The 22,133-nt window shown below is 44.4% G+C and overlaps 1 protein-coding gene across 1 annotated transcript in view; it reads left to right on the forward strand.

Annotated features, from left to right (window-relative positions):
• The window catches only part of esama (endothelial cell adhesion molecule a), an 81,618-nt gene extending 60,092 nt beyond the window's left edge, over positions 1 to 21,526 (forward strand). The window contains exons 2-7 of the mRNA XM_056284456.1: positions 6,692 to 6,846; positions 9,431 to 9,632; positions 13,456 to 13,611; positions 14,303 to 14,425; positions 15,087 to 15,216; positions 15,333 to 21,526. Of these exons, the coding sequence (XP_056140431.1) occupies positions 6,692 to 6,846; positions 9,431 to 9,632; positions 13,456 to 13,611; positions 14,303 to 14,425; positions 15,087 to 15,216; positions 15,333 to 15,882 (1,316 nt within the window). The 3' untranslated portion in view covers positions 15,883 to 21,526. The remainder of the gene's footprint in view (positions 1 to 6,691; positions 6,847 to 9,430; positions 9,633 to 13,455; positions 13,612 to 14,302; positions 14,426 to 15,086; positions 15,217 to 15,332) is intronic.
• Positions 21,527 to 22,133: the final 607 nt, after the last annotated feature.

The following is a 22,133-nucleotide window of genomic DNA, read 5'->3' on the forward strand; positions in this document are numbered from 1 at the left end:
CTACCGAGTCCAAATACTGCGCGGTGGCCTTCCCATCTTTCATCGGAAACCATTTGGCCTGCAGCCCAAGATCCCTTTCAGCATCGCTACACTGACAGAAACCTCAGCGATCCAAGTAAAGGTGAAGAGTGAATTTCATCCATGATCATGAGCATCATGGCTTCATCAGTTTCTCTTACTGCGTCCCCCCCTTTTCTCAGTTCATCTTCAAAACCATCCGTCCTTTTATTCGGATTACCAGAGTGCACTCCTGTGTGGGCACGTGTGGGGTTGGGTTCTGTTCAGCAACCCATTTAATACGAGGCTGAAGGTTCAGCAACCCATTTAATACGAGGCTGAAGGTTCAGCAACCTATTTAATACAAGGCTGAAGGTTCAGCAACCTATTTAATACCAGGCTGAAGGTTAGACACTCGTCTCCCGATGTACTCCGCTCATGCGTCAGTGTTTTCATTCACCTAATCTACACCAGCGCCCACCAGAGGACCTCATCTTAGTGCTTACTGAACGCATTAAGAAGTCACAATGTACTCACTCATTACATTTATGCCTAAGCCTCTTTATGTCAGCTCTACTCATGCATCGACCCATCCCCTCAACTCATCCAACAATCCATCCATCCATCCATCAAACCATCCTGCAACACCTCTGCGGGCAAGAAGTCAAGGCTTTACGGGGGCAAATCTTCTTAGAGCTGAAGGAGCTATTGACAGGGTGACTATCCTCCGCTTCACTATCGCCTCCTTTTTCTTTTGTGTTTATCCTCCTTTTCATAACCGTTTCTTTTCTACTGCTCTGACCCATAACACGCTCTCTCTCTCTCTCTCTCTCTCTGTGCACAATGGGAGCTCTTTTCATGGTGCATCTTGCTGCTCTGTGTTGTGGAGCAAAGCAGGGTCGCTGAAGTGAAGGGACGGTGGTGGTCTATAGGTTCCTGTCATTAGCGAGAGCCGAGTCTTTTTCTTTACCAGTCGTATCAAGTGCTGAGGGAAGAGAGCTGGGAGACACTTTTGGCCAGAGGGGAGTCAAAGGAGGGGCGGTAAGGGCTGGTCGAGAGAGAGAGAGAATATCAGGAGAGAGCACCATGCAGGGTAGGGGCCGTGTCAGAGGAAAAGGATGGATAATAAAGGCGGATAAGGAGGAGGGAGAAAGGCAGGTGCCCCCTGCTGTGTGTCAACTTGTTGACTGATTCATCCCCTCCTCTTCTGCGTCTCTCCACTTTCTCTGAATTTTTGGCTCTCGGGGTGGAGGACTCATCGGGAGAGATGTGGGCTTCCTAATGACTCACAAAGAGTCACGTAGAGTCGCTTTAATACAGGCGCACACATGCACCATGACACACACACACACACACACACACGCGTCTCACTAATGGCAGCACATATCACGGCATGGAGACAAACAGTACATGGCTATTGAGCATTCAGTTCCAAATTTAAACAATGATATTTTCCAAAGCCAAAAGTTTGAGGAATGTCTCTTGACCTTCCACACTATCCACCACCATTCGCTCTATATTCCTCTTCCTGTGAGAGAAAAGCATTAAAATGTGTGTTTTGAGTTGCACTGTCAGCGACATTCAAAATACGTTTTAAGCCGGCCTGCATCGAGCTGTTTCAGCTCTCTGCTGCCACTCTCTGGTCATATAGCGTCATCACACCATAAAGAATCACGCAGAAGCCTCCTCTGCCCATGAGACTCCTAGTAGTTTATTTCCATACATTCACAGCAAGTCGTCATTGTATGGCCCAATATCACACATCTGCCTCAAGGGGCTCTACAGCAACACAACACCCTCGCATCGGATAAGGAACAACTCCCTAAAAACCCTTTAACGGCGAGAAACAATAGGAAGAAACCTCAGGGGGAGCAACAGAGGAGGAGCTCTCCCCCAAGACGCACAACTTGCAATGATGTTGTGTTTTACACAATGCATGACAAAATAGTTCATAGACCCCAGTGGGACTTTGAGGTAGCAGTAGCATCCAGGCTGGTCCAGCTTAAAGCCCCTGACAGAAAACACGTCTGTGGTCCCATCACTCAGGCAGCCTTTTGAACCTTCTGTTAAAGCAGTGTCAGTCCATAATGACCACGCCATTCTCAGCAGCTTCCTCCCAAGAGCTGTCATTTTACTTAACAAGTCATCCTATGACCCATCTACTACCCCCCCCCCCCCCAAAAAAGAAGAAAAACCTATTAGGTGTAAATACTTAGTCTGCCCTGGTAACAAAGGGTTCTTAGATTTAGCCACTTTATGGCCCCTGGCATTACGTCTGTGTTTAAAACATCCATAGATATTAAATATCTGAACTGAACCAGTTTCTGTATGTATGTTCGTGCACATAAGCTGCTATAGTGACATGTCTGTGTATGTGTGTATAAATGTTGACAGTCTTCTCAGTTTCATCCAGCTGTTTTCACACAAATGAATGGAAACGATTCTAACGATTATGCAAAATGATGGCGGTCAGGTCAAATAATCAGGATCGGGCGACTGTGTAATAATTGTGAGTCTTGGAGACGCAAAATTATCCAGAAAATTGCTTTTCCACAGAAAAAGCGTGTGAATGCTGAGCTGCCTGGAAACTGACATGTGAAATGGCTGAATATTTTTAAAGTTTTAAAGGTATAAAAAAACTGAAAATGTGCCATAATGTGCTAAATACATGAATAGTTTGATTGTTGAATGGTTTCTGTAGTTTAAAGTATGAAAAAGTGGAAGTGGTGCAAAGATTTCAAAGTGCTCCCAGTCACATTACAAACACACACACAACAAGGCTGTAACACAACTTGCAAGCATTTGCAGCAATGGTTTATGTATGGAAAAGGTTTGAATAGTCTGAAATATGTGACCCCCCCCTCGCTGGTAAAAGAGTCCCCCCCCCCCCAAGTAGGCCTAGGTCACTGAACTGCAAAACCTGACCTGAACATTGTTCTTCTAAAAGAAGAAAAAAGAGCTACAGTACATCCGAAGAAATGGTCTTTATTTGTTATGAGAGGAGGAGGGGTAGAATGAGAGGAGGGGTAGAATGAGAGGAGGAGGGGTAGAATGAGAGGAGAGGTAGAATGAGAGGAGGGGTAGAATTAAAGGAGGGGTAGAATGAGAGGAGGAGGGGTAGAATGAAAGGAGGGGTAGTGATGAAGATGAAGAGTGATGAAGAGGAAGGGTGGTGATGAGGAGGAAGGGTAGCGATGAAGATGAAGAGTAGCGACGAAGGGGAAGGGCAGTGATGAAGATGAAGAGTAGCGATGAAGAGGAAGGGTAGTGATGAAGATGAAGGGTAGGAAGGAGGGTAAGAAGGTTGTAGGAAGGTAGGATAGCAGGGAGGTTGTAGGAAGGGAGGTAGGAAGGAAGGTAAGGTTGTAGGAAGGAAGGTAGGAAGCAAGGTAGGACGGTAAGAAGGTTGTAGGAAGGAAGGTAGTAATGTTGTAGGAAGGTAGGAAAGACGGTAGGAAGCAAGGTAGGAAGGTTGTAGGAAGGTAGGTATGAAGGAAGGTAGGAAGGAAGGTAAGAAGGTTGTAGGAAGGAAGGTAGTAATGTTGTAGGAAGGTAGGAAAGATGGTAAGAAGCAAGGTAGGAAGGTTGTAGGAAGGTAGGCAGGAAGGAAGGTTGTAGGAAGCAAGGTAGGAAGGTAAGAAGGTTGTAGGAAGGAAGGTAGTAATGTTGTAGGAAGGTAGGAAAGACGGTAGGAAGGTTGTAGGAAGGTAGGCAGGAAGGAAGGTAGGAAGGTTGTAGGAAGGAAGGTAGGAAGCTAAGAAGGTTGTAGGAAGGATGGTAGGTAGGAAGGAAGGTAGTAAGGTTGTAGGAAGGTAGGAAGGTTGTGGGAAGGAAGGAAGGAAGGTAGGTAGGAAGGAGGGTAGGAAGGTTGAAGAAGGAGGAAGAGCAGTTAAGTGGCAGAAGCTGATCAAATCTACCAGGTGTTGAGAGTTGACAGTAATTAGCCTGGCAGTTGAGTTTCAAATTGATATGTGACGTCACAACAGGACTGAACATTCTAACAGGCAAAGTGTATGGCAAATTGCTAAACTTTAGAGTTGAATTGTTCAAAAACTATAAAACATTTTTAAAATCTGAATAGGATTCTGAAAGACCTGAATGTCCCGAACCGTTTAAGCTTTAAATGGGGTTTCTAGCTCAAACAATGGAGGAGGAGATACAGTTCAAAGGTGATGAGGGTTTCAACCTTTCCCCATAGACTTCCATTGTTTTGAAAAAGTAGAAAAAGCTTAATATGTCTAAAAGTATAAAAGATTTAAAAAAACCGAAACTTGAGCCTTAATGAGCTTAAACAGATGAACATTTTGATACCTGAATGGTTTCAGCGGCTAAAAGTATGAAGGAGCTACAAAGTATCAGGAAATGGGCGGAAGAGAAATAAATATATAAAGAACTGCAAAGCGGAAGTGATTCACACTAAATAAAAGAAAGATCATGCAGATGCAGCCTACAGCAGTGGTTCTCAACCTTTTTGGGGTCCTGGACCCCCTGCGTATTTCTGATCTACCCTGAGGACCCCTCCACCTGATCTTGGGGGAGGGGGGTTGCAATTTGGTAGAAACAGTAGAAACTGCATTTTAAATTGCATTATAGCATTTATTCACTCTTTGGGGCAAAAATAAGAGCTTTCAGTTGTAACTTAGATATAGTTAACAAAACAGAATTCTTATGCAGTAACTTTCAGATATATGTAACAATACAGAATATGTATTCAGTAACTTTCAGATATATGTAACAAAACAGAATATGTATTCAGTAACTTTCAGATATATGTAACAAAACAGAATATGTATTCAGTAACTTTCAGATATATGTAACAAAACAGAATTTTTATGCAGTAACTTTTAACAATGCAAACGGGAGCGAGATCTCTTATTAAAATACAATAAATTACACTTGTGAAACAGATGTAATTAGAGAAAAAAGTCCTGTTACCCTTTATAATTTAGGTAGATAAAGGTCTCAGTCACATTTGAGTAAAATAATCCTATTTCTATAAATGTCATAGGATCTTTTTTTTATTTTCACGGACCCCTTGCAATTAAACCACGGACCACTAGGGGTCCGCGGACCCCCGGTTTAGAAACACTGGCCTACAGGACTGAGCACGCATATCGTGTACTGATCGAGGCCCTGGAGGGTTATCGGCGCGTCTCCATAAAGCTGGGCCCTCCTACACTAAGCGAAGTGAGCTCCTGGACCAGATAACCACGTCACCAACATGGAGGCTTCTCCCCACACGTGTTCGGCCAGTAAGCAGCTGGTCATACGGGACGAGGACTTACATGAAGACGCCGCTCGTCACGAGCTCTTCTCGCCCTCACGGTCTTGCAGCGTCCGGGTCTCCCAGGCGTCGGTTGGGAGGAACCGGTTTTCTGGAAGTCGGCTAAACGTTGGGCTCCGAGGACGCGCACTTTGAGGGATTCCCGACGCCCCCATCAACGCTAAGTGTTGATTAGCGTTCCCCTGATTTAAGAGGGTAAAACGTTGGGGCGTCCGGGCAGCGTGGCAGTCCATTCCGTTGCCTACCAACACGGAGATCGCCGGTTCGAATCCCCGTGTTACCTCCGGCTTGGTGGGGCGTCCTTACAGACACAAATTTACTGTCTGCGGGTGGGAAGCCGGATGTGGGTATGTGTCCTGGTCGCTGCACTAGCGCCTCCTCTGGTCGGTCGGGGCGCCTGTTCGGGGGCGGGGCCGGGGTAGCGTGATCCTCCCACGTGCTACGTCCCCCTGGTGAAACTCCTCACTGTCAGGTGAAAAGAACTACCCAGTCGCAGGGACTTTCGTTAATCTATCAGATCGTGATACCATCACGATTATGACCTGATTTACGTGATGTGGTCACGACTCGCCGACTAATGAGGTCAGGGTTCTATCAGATCGTGACCACATCACGTAAATCAGGTCATAATCGTGATACCATCACGATCTGATAGATTAAAGTCCGTGCGACTGGGTTGAAGAAGCGGCTGGCGACTCCACATGTATGGGAGGAGGCATTTGGTGGTGTGCAGCCCTCCCCGGTTCAGCAGAGGGGGTGGAGCAGAGACCGGGACGACCCGGAAGAGTGGGGTAATTGGCCGGACACAATTGGGGAGGGAGGGGGGGGAAAGGCCACAGTTACATTCTCAAAAATCAAGTTTCTCCCTCTCAGATATGTATCGAGAGGAAGTGCTCTCAATACTGACAGGACTATTATCATTTTTTCCAATATCAGTTCTATCAATTCTATTGATAAAGACAATAAAGTACACAAGTGCTTTCCAGCGGTGAAGCATATCTGCGGTTCATGGCATCAGTCACGGCCCGTTAAACCCATTTTCTCACCATGCCGCTCTAAGGTGCAAATACATACGTACCATCAGCTGGTCGCAGGATTTAGCTATACATTAATGGCTGGGACACTTCTACAGCACCGTGTTTAATGCTCCGCTGCAATCAGCTTTTGCTAAGAGCCACATCTGCATATGGGATGTGTGCAAAGTAATATTGCTTTAGTGCTAAGAGACTTAAAACAGTCTGAAGGTGGCTACTGTACTGTGTCAGGAAATGGGGAAAAAATATAATTACAGGTTGCTTTCATTGGTCTCTGCCTTTATTTAGTCACAATTCCTCCATGATTTACAAAGGAGCAAAGTACAAAAATTGATGCGCTCTCTCTCTCTCTCTCTCTCTCTCTCCATCCATCCAGGTGTTTGGGCCCAGCTCCAGATGCCGCAAACCAGCATGGAGGTGATTGCGGGTCGGAAGGTGGTGCTGCGGGCCTGGTACAGCCCCACACCCGGAAATGACATCAACTCCAACGTCATCATCTGGAACTTTGTGTCCAACAGCAGCACCAAGTTGGTGAGGATGGTGGCACAGTAGCAGCGGTTACAGGATGTGTGTGTGTGTGTGTCCCAGACAGCATCCGGATGTGGGCCACTTCAGGCAGTGATGCAGCACTGCTGGTCTTCTTCTGGCCCTGACAAAATGGATGTGAGCCTGAAGTGGCCCACATGTATAATAGCAAATATGGCCCAAATATGCCAAATCAAATGTGGGCCTTTTTTGGCAAAGACACGGTGCTCTGGGCAACATGTGGTCTGGATGTGACCCTGAAGTGGCCCGTGTGGTAAATGGTGAATATGGCCCAAATATCACAAAACAAATATGGCCACCTTTGGCAAATATGTGGCACATGCGGCATTGCTATGGCTTGGTTCTGGCCCAGATCTGGCAAACAGGAGCGGACCGCCCAAGTGCCATCATTAAAGGCGGTATGTGGGCCGGATGAAGTGTCGGTGTGGGACGGGTCCGGGCCACAGCGGTTTTGCTATCTGGGGTGGCTGTGTGTGTGTTTGTGTGTGTGTGCTTGTTAACAGGGGGAAGAGGTGGATTGCAGGTTGATCTGAAGCTGACAATCACATCAGACACTTCCTAAAGCCTGCCTTGTGCTTTCTGAAAAGACTCGTGTGGCATGTCAAAACTTTTGCAGCAGCAAAATGTCACTTTTTTATTTTTACAGCGATTACTACTACACCAAGTTGCTACTCGGCTGCACATTTACTACGTCAGATGACGGATTATTGCCGATGAACGCCCGTCGACTTGATAATGGGCCATAACTTTTACCTGAACCTTTGTCCCTTTCCCTCCTCCTTAGCAGTATTACCAACAGCTCAGTCGTTAAATATTTCTATTTCACCATCTGTGCCCATATTATCTGGGATTACGGTTATGAGAGATTTTGCCTGATGTTATATGGTTAATCTGGCAAGGCACTTCAGTTAAAGACCCTTAGAAATTAATCCAAGGGTTAAGAATGAATAAATAAATAAAACAAGCCCCTCGTGCATGCGCTGTGTAATGTCGGGCCTGGGCCATTTAGCCCTTTCACATCCCATCGCAAGTCGTTTCCCCCCCCTGAATCAAACAACATGAAATCAAAGTAAACAAAGCAGATGAGGCGGGCACAAAGGGTCCCCCGCTCCATCTTCAATTTCCAATCACTTGTCTTTTTTTGTTTTTTTCCTCTTCGCCATCTGCAAACATGTTCTCGTGAGACCTGGCCGCGGCCTGTCTCGCTCGCCTGCTTAGCTCAGATTATTGGACTGTGCAGATGGGCTGCCCAAAGAGGATCAAAGTAAAAAGAAAACAGAAAAACCACATCCAGCAGAAAAGACAGCGGACCACATTCCACTTCCTAGAGCCGGAACACGGCCCAGTACTAATGGAGAGCATCACCTCTACCTGCATGTGGACAGGCTGTATTTGCCCTGGCTTGAAAGTGTCAGATTTGTGTCACCGACGGTGAGGCACGTGCTGACTCACTCCTGCTGACTGCTGCTGGTGTTCGGACAACTTGTCAAACTGAACACTTTTACATTTTGTCGGCTGTCACGCAACAACTGTTTGTACGTATAAACCCGTTGTGCAAAAAGTGCACAAAAGCTACTCGGGAAATCTTGTGGTGTTCATCGGTTTTCTCTTACCTTAAGACTGACTGGTATGATTAGAAAATAAATACAAATAAAAAAACCGGGCATCCGGGAGGCGTGGCGGTCTATTCCGTTGCCTACCAATACGGGGATCGCCGGTTCAAATCCCCGTGTTGCCTCCGGCTTGGTCGGGCGTATCTACAGACACAATTGGCCGTGTCTGCGGGTGGGAAGCCGGATGTGGGTATGTGTCCTGGTCGCTGCACTAGCGCCTCCTCTGGTCGGTCGGGGGAACTGGCGTGATCCTCCCACGTTCTACGTCCCCCTGGTGAAAGTCCTCACTGTCAGGTGAAAAGAAGCGGCTGGTGACTCCACATGTATGGGAGGAGACATGTGGTAGTCTGCAGCCCTCCCCGGATCAGCAGAGGGGGTGGAGCAGCGACCGGGACGGCTCGGAAGAGTGGGGTAATTGGACGGGTACAATTGGGGAGAAAAAAAAGGGGGGGGGGACTAAGAGTAATGCAGACCTGTTGTAACTGAGCCAATAATAAAGCCAATCATATAAATTCTGACTATTTGGAAGCAACCTGCCACACTTTATACAGTAAACACCTCCCATTTTCATTTCAGATATACAATACTACATATTGTAGTGCATTCATTTTCTATCAATAGCCCCATTTATGGTCTACAGCTGCCATACTTAATCATTTTATTCAAGTGCCCTATGAAAATGCTGATTCATTAGATTTATGTGAGGGAGTCGGTGGCATGGATGACTGATGTCATCAGATAATGTTTGGATTGAGACGGTGACAAATGTCCTTGTGAGGTAGGTTGTTGTTTATTCCAACTCATAAACTTTGGTTGGTTGGCATGCTGCAGAAGGGGGCAAACGGCTCATGTAAACAGCTTAACTTGACTGGCCTGCTGACTAAATTAGATTCAAGGACTCTAATGAGGGTTAATGTACACATATGAACATCAGTGATTCCCGTTTTCTTGTCCAGATCATCACCTATACAAAGGACTCTGTCAGCACTGGGGCCAAACAGTTCAAGGACCGTGTTGGCTTCACTGTGGCTATGCCCTCTGCCAACCTGTCACTGTACATCAACAACACCAAGGAGATGGACTCTGGACGATACATCTGTCAGGTCATCGTTCCCAGGGGCAGCGGCCTCACCGCTGAGCTCAGTCTCAACGTTAAAGGTAAGTGGCAATTTCTACTCCCAAGCACGCCACTTTGGATGGAAAAGTCAAGTCAAGTTTATTTGTATAGCCCAAAATCACAAGGTAGTCCTGCGGGGCTTTACAATCAGTACAATATCTAAGAATATACAACAGTATACAACATACGACACCCTCTATTCCTTGGATGCAAGACCCGAATGAGGAAAGCTCGACAAGAAAAACCTTATCAGGAAAAATATATGGGGGAAACCTCAGGACGAGCAACAGAGCAGGGACCCCTCTTCCAGGATGGACAGACATGTAACAGCTGTCAAATGCACAAAATACACAAAAACAGCAGAATTATAATGTAATATCATAGATTACACACAGAGCAAGGTAATGTAGATTACACACAGTTAATGCATAAATTGCATTTAAAATAAAACTTGTACTGGGTAATAAACTTGTAAAGAGAGTGCAAGGCAAAAGTAGTGACTCTCTGACCATCCATGACAATGACAGGAACCCCACAGATGCAGTCAAGAGCCGGCAGGACCCTGCACCACAAAACTAGCTCTGCTCAGTGGGGCCCCGCAGAGAGAATAGACTTCACATGCACACAAGAGGCGAGGTCGAGTTCCACACAGCATTCACAGAGAGAGAGAGAAAGAAGACAGGAGAAGTGATGGGAGTGACGCAGAAGTTGTCATCGCTAAAACAAATGTTACCAAAGCAATTTTAAAAGAGAACAGCGCAAACATGAGCATCTCCAGGAGGGTGGGACTGTGACCAAGGGAAAACAGGACGCATCACAAAAAGGCTCCGAAGTCATCAGGAGGTCTAGAGATGATCCACGGTCATCAGATGAGAGAGAGAGAGAGAAGGGCACACATAATGGGCACTAGGGCATTCACAACTGCTGCATTTCAGTAGTCATCAACTACTCCCAATAAGTAGTCGTGTAGTTGATTAATCACGAGATGTATATTTTTTTCACCCAATCAAAACCATCAATTCTCAGCAAAATGGTCTCAAATACAACCAGTGAAGGGTTAACTAATGTAGGCAGGACCAACTTGGGGGTAGATCAAATAGCAGAGTCCTCGACTGGCTTTGAGACGCTGTTTACAAACGAGCCGCAATCTGATTGGACTAAACCCCAAAAAAGCCTGTCTGAGCTGGAGCGTTTGACTGGCAGTCACAATGGGGCTGCTTTTTTGCAGGTGTGACCGTGTTCGGGTGACTTTCAGCCGAGTGCATCTGTGGTTGTCGTGGTGACGGCAGTTGTTGAAAAGCCTAATACCATTAAATGATCTTAAACTGAATGTTCAATACAGTATATATTCGTCTGGTCCTTTATGGCCTACATTATGTAAATCAAATGGTGTTGCCAACAAGAAGCAGTCACATTTCTTGAAGTTACTTTTAATGTGGGGGAAAACAGATTAGCAGAGCAGCTAGCGTCTAATGAGGAATTTGACAACGTTACGGGTTAAATGGTTGAATATGGGTCACTTTCCACCTACATTACAAGAAACGCTGGGAGAGGTGAATGAGTCTTGCTGCGCACAATTTAACTCACGTAATGGGTTAGTGTAGATATTAAACATGGATGAGTGTGTATTTATAATTGATTAATGTAAAATTAAAGGCTTTTAGGAGGACTCTACGTGTTCTGTTTGTGTTTTCAACAGCTGCCACCACTGAAGTCACCAGTAACATGGTCACCCGTTAAACTGAAATACAGGGATAGCGGGAGTCTTTCCTTCTCTAAATACCTTAAATTCTGTTTATTTAATATGGCATAACATAGATGATTGTTCCTACATATCTATGTTGGAACCACAGTGCCCCCCAGCTGCATATCTGCTGTAGATGCACTGCCACTGCTTTATTACTGCACCGTGCTAAACCCACAGATGAACAATTAGTCTACAACGAATGTACAGTGTTGACTAATGGTTTTGACAGTCGACTAGTTGACTTCTTCTGTGAAACCCCTAATAGGCATACATGTGCTCTGAGATGTAAACAGAAGGTTAGAATGGTGCAATGCATTCAGAAAGTTTGGAACATTCTCATCAGCAGGACAAGACCAAGAGATCACTGCTAAGGCCTACAGTTGTCAAGAGGAGAGATATAAAGGGAGACTAGCAAAGGACCAAGAAATGAGCCCTGGGGTACACCATATTTCAATGCAGAGAAATCAGATGCAATATTACCATAGAAAACCTGCTGCGTTCTATCAGTTAAGTAAGACTTAAGCCAAGACAGAGCCAGACCTGAAACACCTAGGTAATTCTCAAGGTGGTCCAAAAGTATACCATGATTAATGGTGTCAAAAGCTGCGCTAAGATCAAGCAACAGTAGCACTGATGTGGAGTTGGAATCCATAGCAAGCAGAAGGACTTCACCACTTTTGTGGGCGCGGTTTCAGTGGAATGACAGGCTCTAAACGCAGATTGAAACGGTTCAAATAGATTGTTGTTGGTTGATCAGCTACAACTCTTTCCAAAATTTGGGAAATGAAAGGTCGGTTGGAGATTGATCTATAGTTATTGAGAACCCCCTGATCAAGATTTGGTTTCAGTAAGAGAGGTTTAACTATGGCAGTTTTAAAAGTAGTAGGAACACTGCCAGAGGTAAGAGATGAATTTATAATATTTAGTATCGGGTGACCCAGGAACTGACAAAGTTCTGATGAAGTTTAATTTTTAGGGGGGGTCTTTGTTCTCATGCATGATAGCTATAATTCTGTCTTCTGGTGTCACTTGAGGTACTTTGTTTTTTGGTATCAATTATAACAACAACAACAACAATAATAACTTTACAATACAGAAAAAAATGTGACCACAGATTTAAAGCTGGGTGATATGGTGAGTTGATTCACATTTTTCACAGTTCAACTATATTTTACGCAATTTCTTTTTTGTTACATCTCTCTGGTCTTTGTTTAAAGTTCTCATACAGTTTCTATTATCATTATTAAACTGCAGCAATGTGCAACATATATAAAACATGTATTTTTTGAGACCAAACTGGGAAATAATCACAAACACCATTTAGGGACATTTTGCCACTAATAAGCTGCATGTTTTGTAAGTGCTGGTGACCTAACTAGACTTTTAAATCTGTAACTGCTTTGGTGAAATTCATTTTCAAAAGAGAAATCGCCATTCTCCTGCCAACAGAACTGTTCTGCATTGCCTAAATGTACCAGCATGCATTGCACAAGCATCTCCCATTGGTGAAGATTAGAAAACGAACATCTCATCAATCAGACTCATAGTTCTTCTGTCACCCACTGATGTCAATGGCAGGCAGTTTACTATAGCTGGCTACAGCGATACTACAGACGATACTGGCAAGTATTGTGTAGGTATAGAGATGCCACTGCTGATTTATACATGGAAAATAAGGTTGAAAATCTGTAAAATTCCCCTTTAAGGATCGTTCTCTCACAAGGTGGTAGTGTGGGTATTAGTTGTAATGTTAGTAGCTGTAGTTTTATTTCGCAGGATTGTATTTTTATCTCATCCATCTCTCTGCATTAATCCTCTTCTCTTCCTGCTCCTCCTTGCATACAACTGTCACACAACTGTCATATTCCTTATTTTCCATGACAGTTGTACGATTGATTTCAGATGAGTTTAATGGGCCACTTTCTATTTCCAGCACAAATAGAAGTGTAGTTCAACGCCATAGTTTGCACAGCAGTAACCATTACCATGGGTACTAATCATTTTTTCATATTACAAAAATATTTGACGGTCAGATCCCTGCAGGTGAGTGCACAGCGGGCACAATGTCTTGGAAAATGTAAAAGTAAACTGAACCTCTTGTAATTTTCCTCTCCCAGTTCCTCCTGCAGTTCCCAAGTGCTCTCTGTCAGGGAGGCCGGTGATGAAAGGGAATGTGACTCTGAACTGTGCGTCCAGTGCAGGCAAACCCATTCCTATCTACAAATGGAGAAGGACCAGCCCCACCTCCGAGGTCTTCTTCTCACCAATGCTCAGTGAGTAGAACCACGCTGTTAACAATGCAATGCCATCACAATAAAAATGTGTTTCGAAATCTAGCGGATCTGTCTGTGTTTTAATCTCTGTGGTGTGTGTGTGTGCAAGAAATATTCTGTAAAAGTTTTGAAATAATGATTAAAATCTGGTATGCATTTACCTTTTTTTGTAATTTTGTTAGGTTTAAATTCATGAGAGGATAACGACTTGCTTGGTTGGCATAGTTTGCAATTTAAGTTGGCACTGGTTCACAAGTTTTGCTACTGCCGGGTACCACGAGATCAGTGATATCCTTTATATTGTATTGAACAATGTAGAGTCTGCACACTTACCTGCTCCCACCGTGTTCAATGGAAACATTGCAAGAAGATCAGGGATTGTGAGATTTAAACGTTGATCTTTCCACTGAATATGGTGGGAGCAGGTGGGTGGGCTCTACTTGTTTCAATTTGATGCTCCTGCACCTTATTGTTGGTTTAGATGTGCGTGTTTTACTTTTTGCAAGTCCTTTGCATTGTGACCAGTAATTCAAAGATGCATTTGTGAAAAATATGTATTGGATATACGAGTTTGTCTTCATTTCTGTTTTGTTGCGTTTCCACTTCTACTAGCACATACACTGTATATGTGAGTGTGTTATGAACATGTCAGCATGTGGAATTCGCTCCTCCATGTTCGCATGTGTTGTAGATGAGAAGATGGGCACTCTGAAACTGAACAACCTGAGCAGCAACATGTCTGGGAAGTATGTGTGCATGGCCAGCAACACTGCTGGTTCAGAGAGCTGCTACATCGACCTGAAGATTATCACATGTACGTAGCACGCTGGCAGATGACACTCTCAGATGGCATACTGTAGTTCAAAGTATATTGTCAGATGGCATAGTCCATAGTACACTGTCAGATGGTATAGCCCATAGTATACTGTCAGATGGTATAGTCCACTGTACACTGAACAGATGACAGTCCATAGTGCATTGTCAGATTGTATAGTCCCATAGCACACCGTCAGATGACAATGTCAATTAGCAGTCCAGTTCAAAATACACTGTCAGCATAATACATAGTATGCTGTCACATGTTTTATTCCATAGCACAGTTAAGAGGACACTGTCAGATGGTATAGTTCATAGTACACTGTCAGATGGTATAGCTCATAATAACTGTCTGAAGGTATAGTCTATTTTTAGCACATTATCAGACAGTAAAATTCATAGTATCCCGTCAGATGCTATACAGTCCATAGTACATTACAGACACGATTTGGAATCTACCCCGACCCTCTTCACCACACGGAGAAAAGATTGTAATTGATATACACAACTCAAACTTACTTACATCCTCGCTATACCTCGTGGTTGTGATGTGCTGGTTCCTGTAGTCGTCATTCATCACTAAAGTATTGTGGTAACCATTGCAGGTGAAATGTATGCTTCTGCTGTTTTGATGTTTGGTTTGTGTATCCATCCTTTAGCCACTAATGCTGGGGTGATAGCCGGGGCTACAGTGGGCTCTGTGGTAGGCTTCATCATCATCATCCTCTTCCTCATCTTTCTTATAAGAAGGGGGAGAGACAATGAGGATGACATGGCCAACGACATCAAGTAAGTTTCTGTGGTCTGTGCGGGTTTCGTCAGTGTCTGTACAGAGCCGGCGGGTGGCTGGCTTAAGGGGCTGCTGTGTGATCTGTAAACCGATATTCTCTTCTTTCTACTTCGAGGGAGGACGCCCAGGCTCCCAAACGTGTGTCGTGGGCCAAGAGTGGCATGGGTTCAGATATCATCTCCAAGAATGGCACTCTGTCCTCCATCACCTCCAGCCCCCACCATAAGGACCCCTCGCACCACAACAACCACCACCTACACCATCACCACCATCAGCTGCAGCAATACCCCCAACGGCCTCCTTCGGACACCGCCTCCATCATCACCGCAACAGGAAGCACAGCCGGCTACCGGCCGTCACGCCAGCATGGAGCCTCCACCCCGACCCATTACTCCTATAACAACAGCTCCACCTTGCCTCGCGGACAGCCGATTTCCTCCGAGGCCAGCACCAATGGCAGCCCTCTGTCCAGAACAGAGCGCACCACCCAGCTGCCCCAGGCTCAACCACAGACCTACAACCAACCTCAGCTCCAGCTCCAGCACCAGGCCGCGCCGCACCCACCACCACTGCCCACCTCTGTGGTCACCGCCTCCAATATCACCCGAATGGGAGGGGTGCCCATCATGGTGCCCGCTCAGAACCAGGCAGGTTCTCTGGTCTAACCCCATCCAACACTGGCAAAACAACGCTGTCAAAACACACTTCCAAACAATGGCGTACCCTTATCCGCTCGGGAAGGGCCAGCACGGAGAGTTTTTTATTTTTTTTAGCGAATGCTTCAACAACAATTTGGCTTGTGATTAGGTAAAAAAGGGCAAATTCACATACTGACACTTGCTTTAACACACACACACACACACACAAAGCTTTTGATACAATCTAAACACAGTGATAAATGTATGAACAGACTCATATAAAGACTGTAGTTACTCACTTTGAGAATACTCAAGTCTCTTATACCCGTATGCACTGAATGGAAAGTATGTATAGATATGATTTTAAATGCACTCATGCAGCATCTTCTTTTCTACTTTATGGCTGTATTTTAATGATTTATTTTCTACTTTAGGCGTACTCTTCTTCCCCAATATTATTTTCTCCTCCATGCCCTATTAAGCTGATTTTATTAACAGAAAAGCAAGAATACAAAGCCTGGTTTAGCACCAGTGAAAGTGTTTTTTATGCACAAGACTGAAGTATAGAGCTCATCATGAAAAGAGAAAAGGCCAGCTATATTATAAAGATATAAAGTCTTTAATTCCATCACTTATTTCCTCTATTTTTTTTAAAAAGCAAAAGTAATTAATTCCATTTCGTAAGAAAAAGGGTTGCCCAACTGAATTTTTCTGAGGGTAAAACGCTGGGTAAAAAAAATAAATCAGTATATCGCAGTATAAATTACTATGAGCAAAAACCAAAAGTCAAATGTAGATACAGTGAATGGCTTTAGGTCTATGGAAAAACAAGTTATCCAGACGCTCAAAGAGTTTTTCATTCATGAAAGGTTTCTGATGATAACCAACACATTTCGGGTTTGAGTCCAAATCCAGTTTTTTGTAATTTCAAGCAACTAAAGAAGCCTAAATTTTAAACATGGTATTTGTTGTGCGCTGACTGGGTGAAACATCACCCAACACAAAACAGTTGGGCACAACAGGTCATCTGTTTCCCATGAAGAAAAGAAAGGACATCATAGCAGGAATCAGTCATGTGACGCATGTTAAGTGGATCTACTGGCATTAATAGACGGCACCATGTCATTATTTTCTGGTCTAAATCAGGATTTTTTAATTTATGTTTTTTTTTATTCTGAGGGTTAGGGTTAGGATTACATTCACAGTACAGCTCAAAGAAGTAAATCTGTCTTGCTGTCAGTCTGCAAATACCTTATTACAAACATGAAACCTTTTATTCTCTTGTATGACTGTACCGAAAGTAACGAATGGAAAAACATGTAAAAAAAAAAAGCTACAGCACAGAGACTACTGATAAAAAACAGCAAGCGCTGGACTTGCGCTACAACATTTTAAATTGAGAAAAGCGTATAACAGTCACCAGAACCAGCCTGAAATAAAATGCACATACTTTTATCTCTTATCTTACTTTCAAGCTATTTATCAATAGAAAATGTGAATAGGTCATACAGGTAGACGCAGAAAAGGGGGAACTATCCTGTGACCCAAGGACGACACCTGGAGCGGTACCTACTTGAAGTAGATATCAGTACATAAAGTCAGTCTGACATGGGGCTTAAACAGTAACTTCCTTGAGCTGTGTGTGTGTGTCCAAACGCACAAACCACAAACACACTGGTCTACGACATGGACAAATCTCGCCAGTAGTCTAGCTGTTGTCTAAGCCAGTGTTTCCCAACCCAGTCCTCAAGGAACCCTTATCCTGCAGATTTTCTTTGCAACCCTGAATAGGTACCTGTTTGTAATTATTCAACCAATCAGCAATGAATTATGTCAGATGTTGCACACCTTGCATAATAAGTGCTGTGAGATGATTGGTTGAGTAAGTACAAGCAGGGCTACCTATGCAGGGTCACAGTGAAAATCTGCAGGATAGGGGTTCCTTGAGGACTGGGTTGGGAAACATTGGTCTAAGGTATAAGCGCCCTCCTGTTTTATGGCCTTTTTACCTCAAAACCTAGACCCATTTTAACCTACAGCAGATCATCTCAAAACGACCCATTATGTTGTTATCGATCACAACCACAACTACAAGAGTGCAGCCAGAGTGCAGATCCTCGCCAGCCACTAGCTCCCCTTCTCTGGGGCTCGGACTTGGGTGAAAAACCAGCTGGTGAGTTAGCGCTCAACTGCTACATACCGTGTCCCACCAACGGCTTGTTCGTGGAAACGTCCAAACAGCGGGAGATGCTCTTCTGCTGAGGAGCCTCAAAATCTAAATAGCGAGAGAGAAAACACCAAAACAGTTACACACTACTTGTAACTGCAGTTGTAATGCACTGCATCAAAGCCATTCTTTGGCTACAAGCTGATAATCGATGCCTACCCGCCGTCTGGAACACGACTGTCGTTTGCTATGAACGCTGTTCACGGTCGCTACGCGCAGGCAACCTTCAAATGCCAGATGGAATGACTTCAAAAGTGACTTTATAAAAAGCAAGCCAAACAAATGCGTTCTGTCCACCATGATTTTTTTCCTGCGGAAAACAGATTTTTCAAAGGTTTTGAATCATCACAACCCCCCCCTCCTTTTCTCCCCAATTGTGCTTGGCCAATTACCCCACTCTTCTGAGCTGTCCTAGTCGCTGCTCCACCCCCTCTGCCGATCCGCGAGGGCTGCAGACTATGCATGTGGAGTCACCAGCTGCTTCTTTTCACCCGACAGTGAGGAGTTTCACCAGGGGGGACGTAGCGCATGGGAGGATCATGCTATCCCCCCCCGAACAGGCGCCCCAGAGCAGGCGCTAGTGCAGCGACCAGGACACATACCCACATCTTCCCACCCGCAGACACAGCCAATTGTGTCTATAGGGACGCCCGACCAAGCCGGAGGTAACACGGGGATTCGAACTGACGATCCCCATGTTGGTAGGCAATGGGATCGACAGCCACGCCACCCGGACGCCCCCTTGATCATACATTCATAACTGTGCACAAAAATGAGTCGCGAGATTAGCAGCAGACAGGTACACGGCCAGAAAAAACAGTTTTCCTTCCACTACAAGACTTCTGCATAGCACCCGAGCTGATTGAATGGGAAATATATAATAAAAAGCTGTTAATGTGCAGCGCTCAAGCTCCAAAAAATCTACCTAAAGAATATGCAGCATTTCTTGTGGTGACTGCACCCTAGAGGAAGTTGTTCCTTTATAACACACATTTTTTTGATTATCAACATTTTTTCTTAATAACTTTTGATCACAACCATGAGCGGTTTTTCATCATACATAACTGTGCACAAAATATTTTAGGCTGATAGGTCCAGTAGTTTGCCAGGTTAGTTGTGGACAGGCGCACACACACACACAACCAAATGCAATATCCCCTGGAGTTAAATAATCTGAGATATTAAAAAAAATCAAGTAACCATTCCTTTAGGGTGGACTCGCACTAGCCGATCTGTACTGTGCCTGAGCACATTTGACTCCAAAAGTCCATTTCGTTTGACTAGTGTGATCGCTCCATACCATGCTCGGGCACTGTTCAGCATACTGTGCCCTGGCCCGCTTGAAGAGGTGGGCTCGGGCACGGCTCAGCTGGATTCGGGCATGGTACACATCTAGTGTGATCGCTAACCATGCCTGAGCACAGAACTCGAACGCTATGACATCAATAATGCCACTGTCCCACTTAGCAAAAATAGCAGCATGATTTACTGAAAATCGCTGCGATGCATAATTGATACAACTATAAGGCACGTGAGAGGGTCGTGTGTCACCGGGCCCAGAACTCCTCCAAACCAGCCACGGTAAACAAAATCAACAACTCCACCGTGCTATGCGAGAGCGCTTTTTTTCCAACACAAACAGTCACACCATGTTAACGTAAGTGTGCTCGGGCCTGGACCGTTAAGTGCAACGTGAAAGCAGGCCAGCAGGGGAGTGGGTACAATTGTGCTTGGGCACAAGTACAAGGCAACCGTGCCTAGTGCAAGTATGCCCTTAGTTTATTTTATTTTTTGCCATTTCCTTTCCAATCCAAAGAAAAAAACTGCAGTAGACCAACGCAGTCATGAATACTGGTCACAGAAACCTGTCCTTCCAGCAGCATTCTTGGGTAAAAGGGGTCATTCAGGAACCCCAGAAAAGTCCAGCGTTTTTAAAAGAACCCCTTTAGGCACTGGGTTCCTCTCAGAACCCTCCAAAGTCCTTGAGAACTCACCCAAATTAGAAAAGGTTCCTCCAGAATCTGTGAGCTGAAGAAAAGTGCTTGCTGTGGAAACCATGGTGGTGGTCAGAGTTTCCTGCAAGAGCTTCTAGGTTGTCGGTCGAGGGTTCTTCCAGGAACCTCACCCTATGGAAAGGTTACTTGAAGCACCTTCAATGTAATTTTAAGTTCTCCGAATACCCAACTGGATATTTGAGTAACGTCATATGTAAAGAGTTTCTTGAAGCACCTCAAATATATTTCAAGTTCCTTGGGACACCCTATTGGATATTCAAGGCACTTTTCGTTTTTAAAGTGTAGCCAGGACACATCCGAGCTCTTTACATCTGGTTAAATACCTTGTTCTCATAAGTACAATCTGTGAAAAAAAAAGTAAATATTTATAAAGAGGGCTCATGCTTTAATTTTCTCTGCTGTATCGTAGTTACACTGGACCATACTGAATATATTGTTTTGTTTCTATGGCTTTACATTTGAGTTTTCTGTGGACAGGTCGTGGTAAAACGGGAACAACGTAATGCTTCCCACTAGATGGTGTGTACTTTCTAAAATGAGATCGAGGAGAAGGATTTTTGTCACGTGTATAAAATGAAGGAAGTCGGTTTAGAGTCTTCTCTCTACAGGTCCGGGCCAGGCTTAAAACAGTTTATAGGTTTAGCATATAGAGCTATCAAGTGACAGCTAGCTAGCTCTGTAAGGACGTGAGAGCGAAACCCGCGTTTTGTTTAGGTGTGCTTGTTGTGTAAGCACTGAATCACTAAGCTGAGTCGGACTTATCCCAGAATCAACATGTACACTTATTAATATATTGGCCCTCAAAAGACCTTGATGAGTCCGTGAACCTGTGTACATTAAGACTATTAAAATGTATTCAAAACAAGCCTTTATATTTTTATACCGTACTGTATGGTAAACCAAGAACATGAACAAATTTTATAAAGAGTACATGTTGTAGTGTCCAAAATTCTGACAAAATGAGTTGTGTCTTTATCGGTGAGTTATGACCCATTAATGATTGTATAACTATACAACTTAATGGCCAAAGTTGTGCTTATTTATGTAAGCCTATGCTAAACTTTAGACAACCATGTGCAGTGTTGTAATTTCAATATTTATGCTCACTGAGAAGGCTTTGTATATTTTTGATTAAAGGATAAGTGTTTATGAAGTTGATGTTTGTTTTGTTTTTCACACACGGCTGTCAAAAAACTGCCTTGCCCAAGTGTCAGCAGTACAGCAACATGACCGCGTCGAAACATCCAGATTAGGATGAATGTCCACCAGTGCTGCTGCACATATGGCAAGCTGCGAGTTTTGTGGTTATTTGTGTTTTTTTGGTTTTGTTTTGTTTTTTGGCGCCACCCAGTTGTGGATGAACGAGCTAAAGATCAAATGAAATACATGTGAAACAAATACAATTTATTAAAACGACTTTTTAAAATAGCTTCTTTGTTGTTGTTCTTGCCTTCCAGTCAGTCCAATTGCAAAGACGTAAAAAACAAAAACAATAAAACTAAATGGTGGCGTCCGGGTGGCCTATTCCGTTGCCTACCAACACGGGACGGGGTTGGGCGGGCGTCCCTACAGACACAATTGGCCGTGTCTGTGGGTAGGAAGCTGGATGTGGGTCTGTGTCCTGGTTGCTGCACTAGCGCCTCCCCTGATCAGTCAGGGCGCCTGTTCGGGGGGAGGGGGAACTGGGGGGAATAGCGTGATCCTTCCACGCGCTACGTCCCCCTGGTGAAACTCCTTACTGTCAGGTGAAAAGATGTGGCTGGTGACTCCACATGTATGGGAGGAGGCATGTGGTAGTCTGCAGCCCTCCCCGGATCGGCAGAGGGGGTGGAGCAGAGACCGGGACGACTCAGAGAGAGGGTTGATTGGCCAAGTACAATTGGGGAGAAAAAGGGGGAAATATATATATATATATATATTTATAATAATAATGCGCAGCTTAATGGAGTGTCAATGGCAGGCATCTCCTCCATGTTGATTCAATGGTTCACCGTTCTGTTTTTTTTCTATTATATACATATTAAATTATTATATAT

The sequence above is a fragment of the Lampris incognitus genome, chromosome 8 (genome assembly GCF_029633865.1).
Source record: "Lampris incognitus isolate fLamInc1 chromosome 8, fLamInc1.hap2, whole genome shotgun sequence".
NCBI classification, from domain to species: domain Eukaryota; kingdom Metazoa; phylum Chordata; class Actinopteri; order Lampriformes; family Lampridae; genus Lampris; species Lampris incognitus.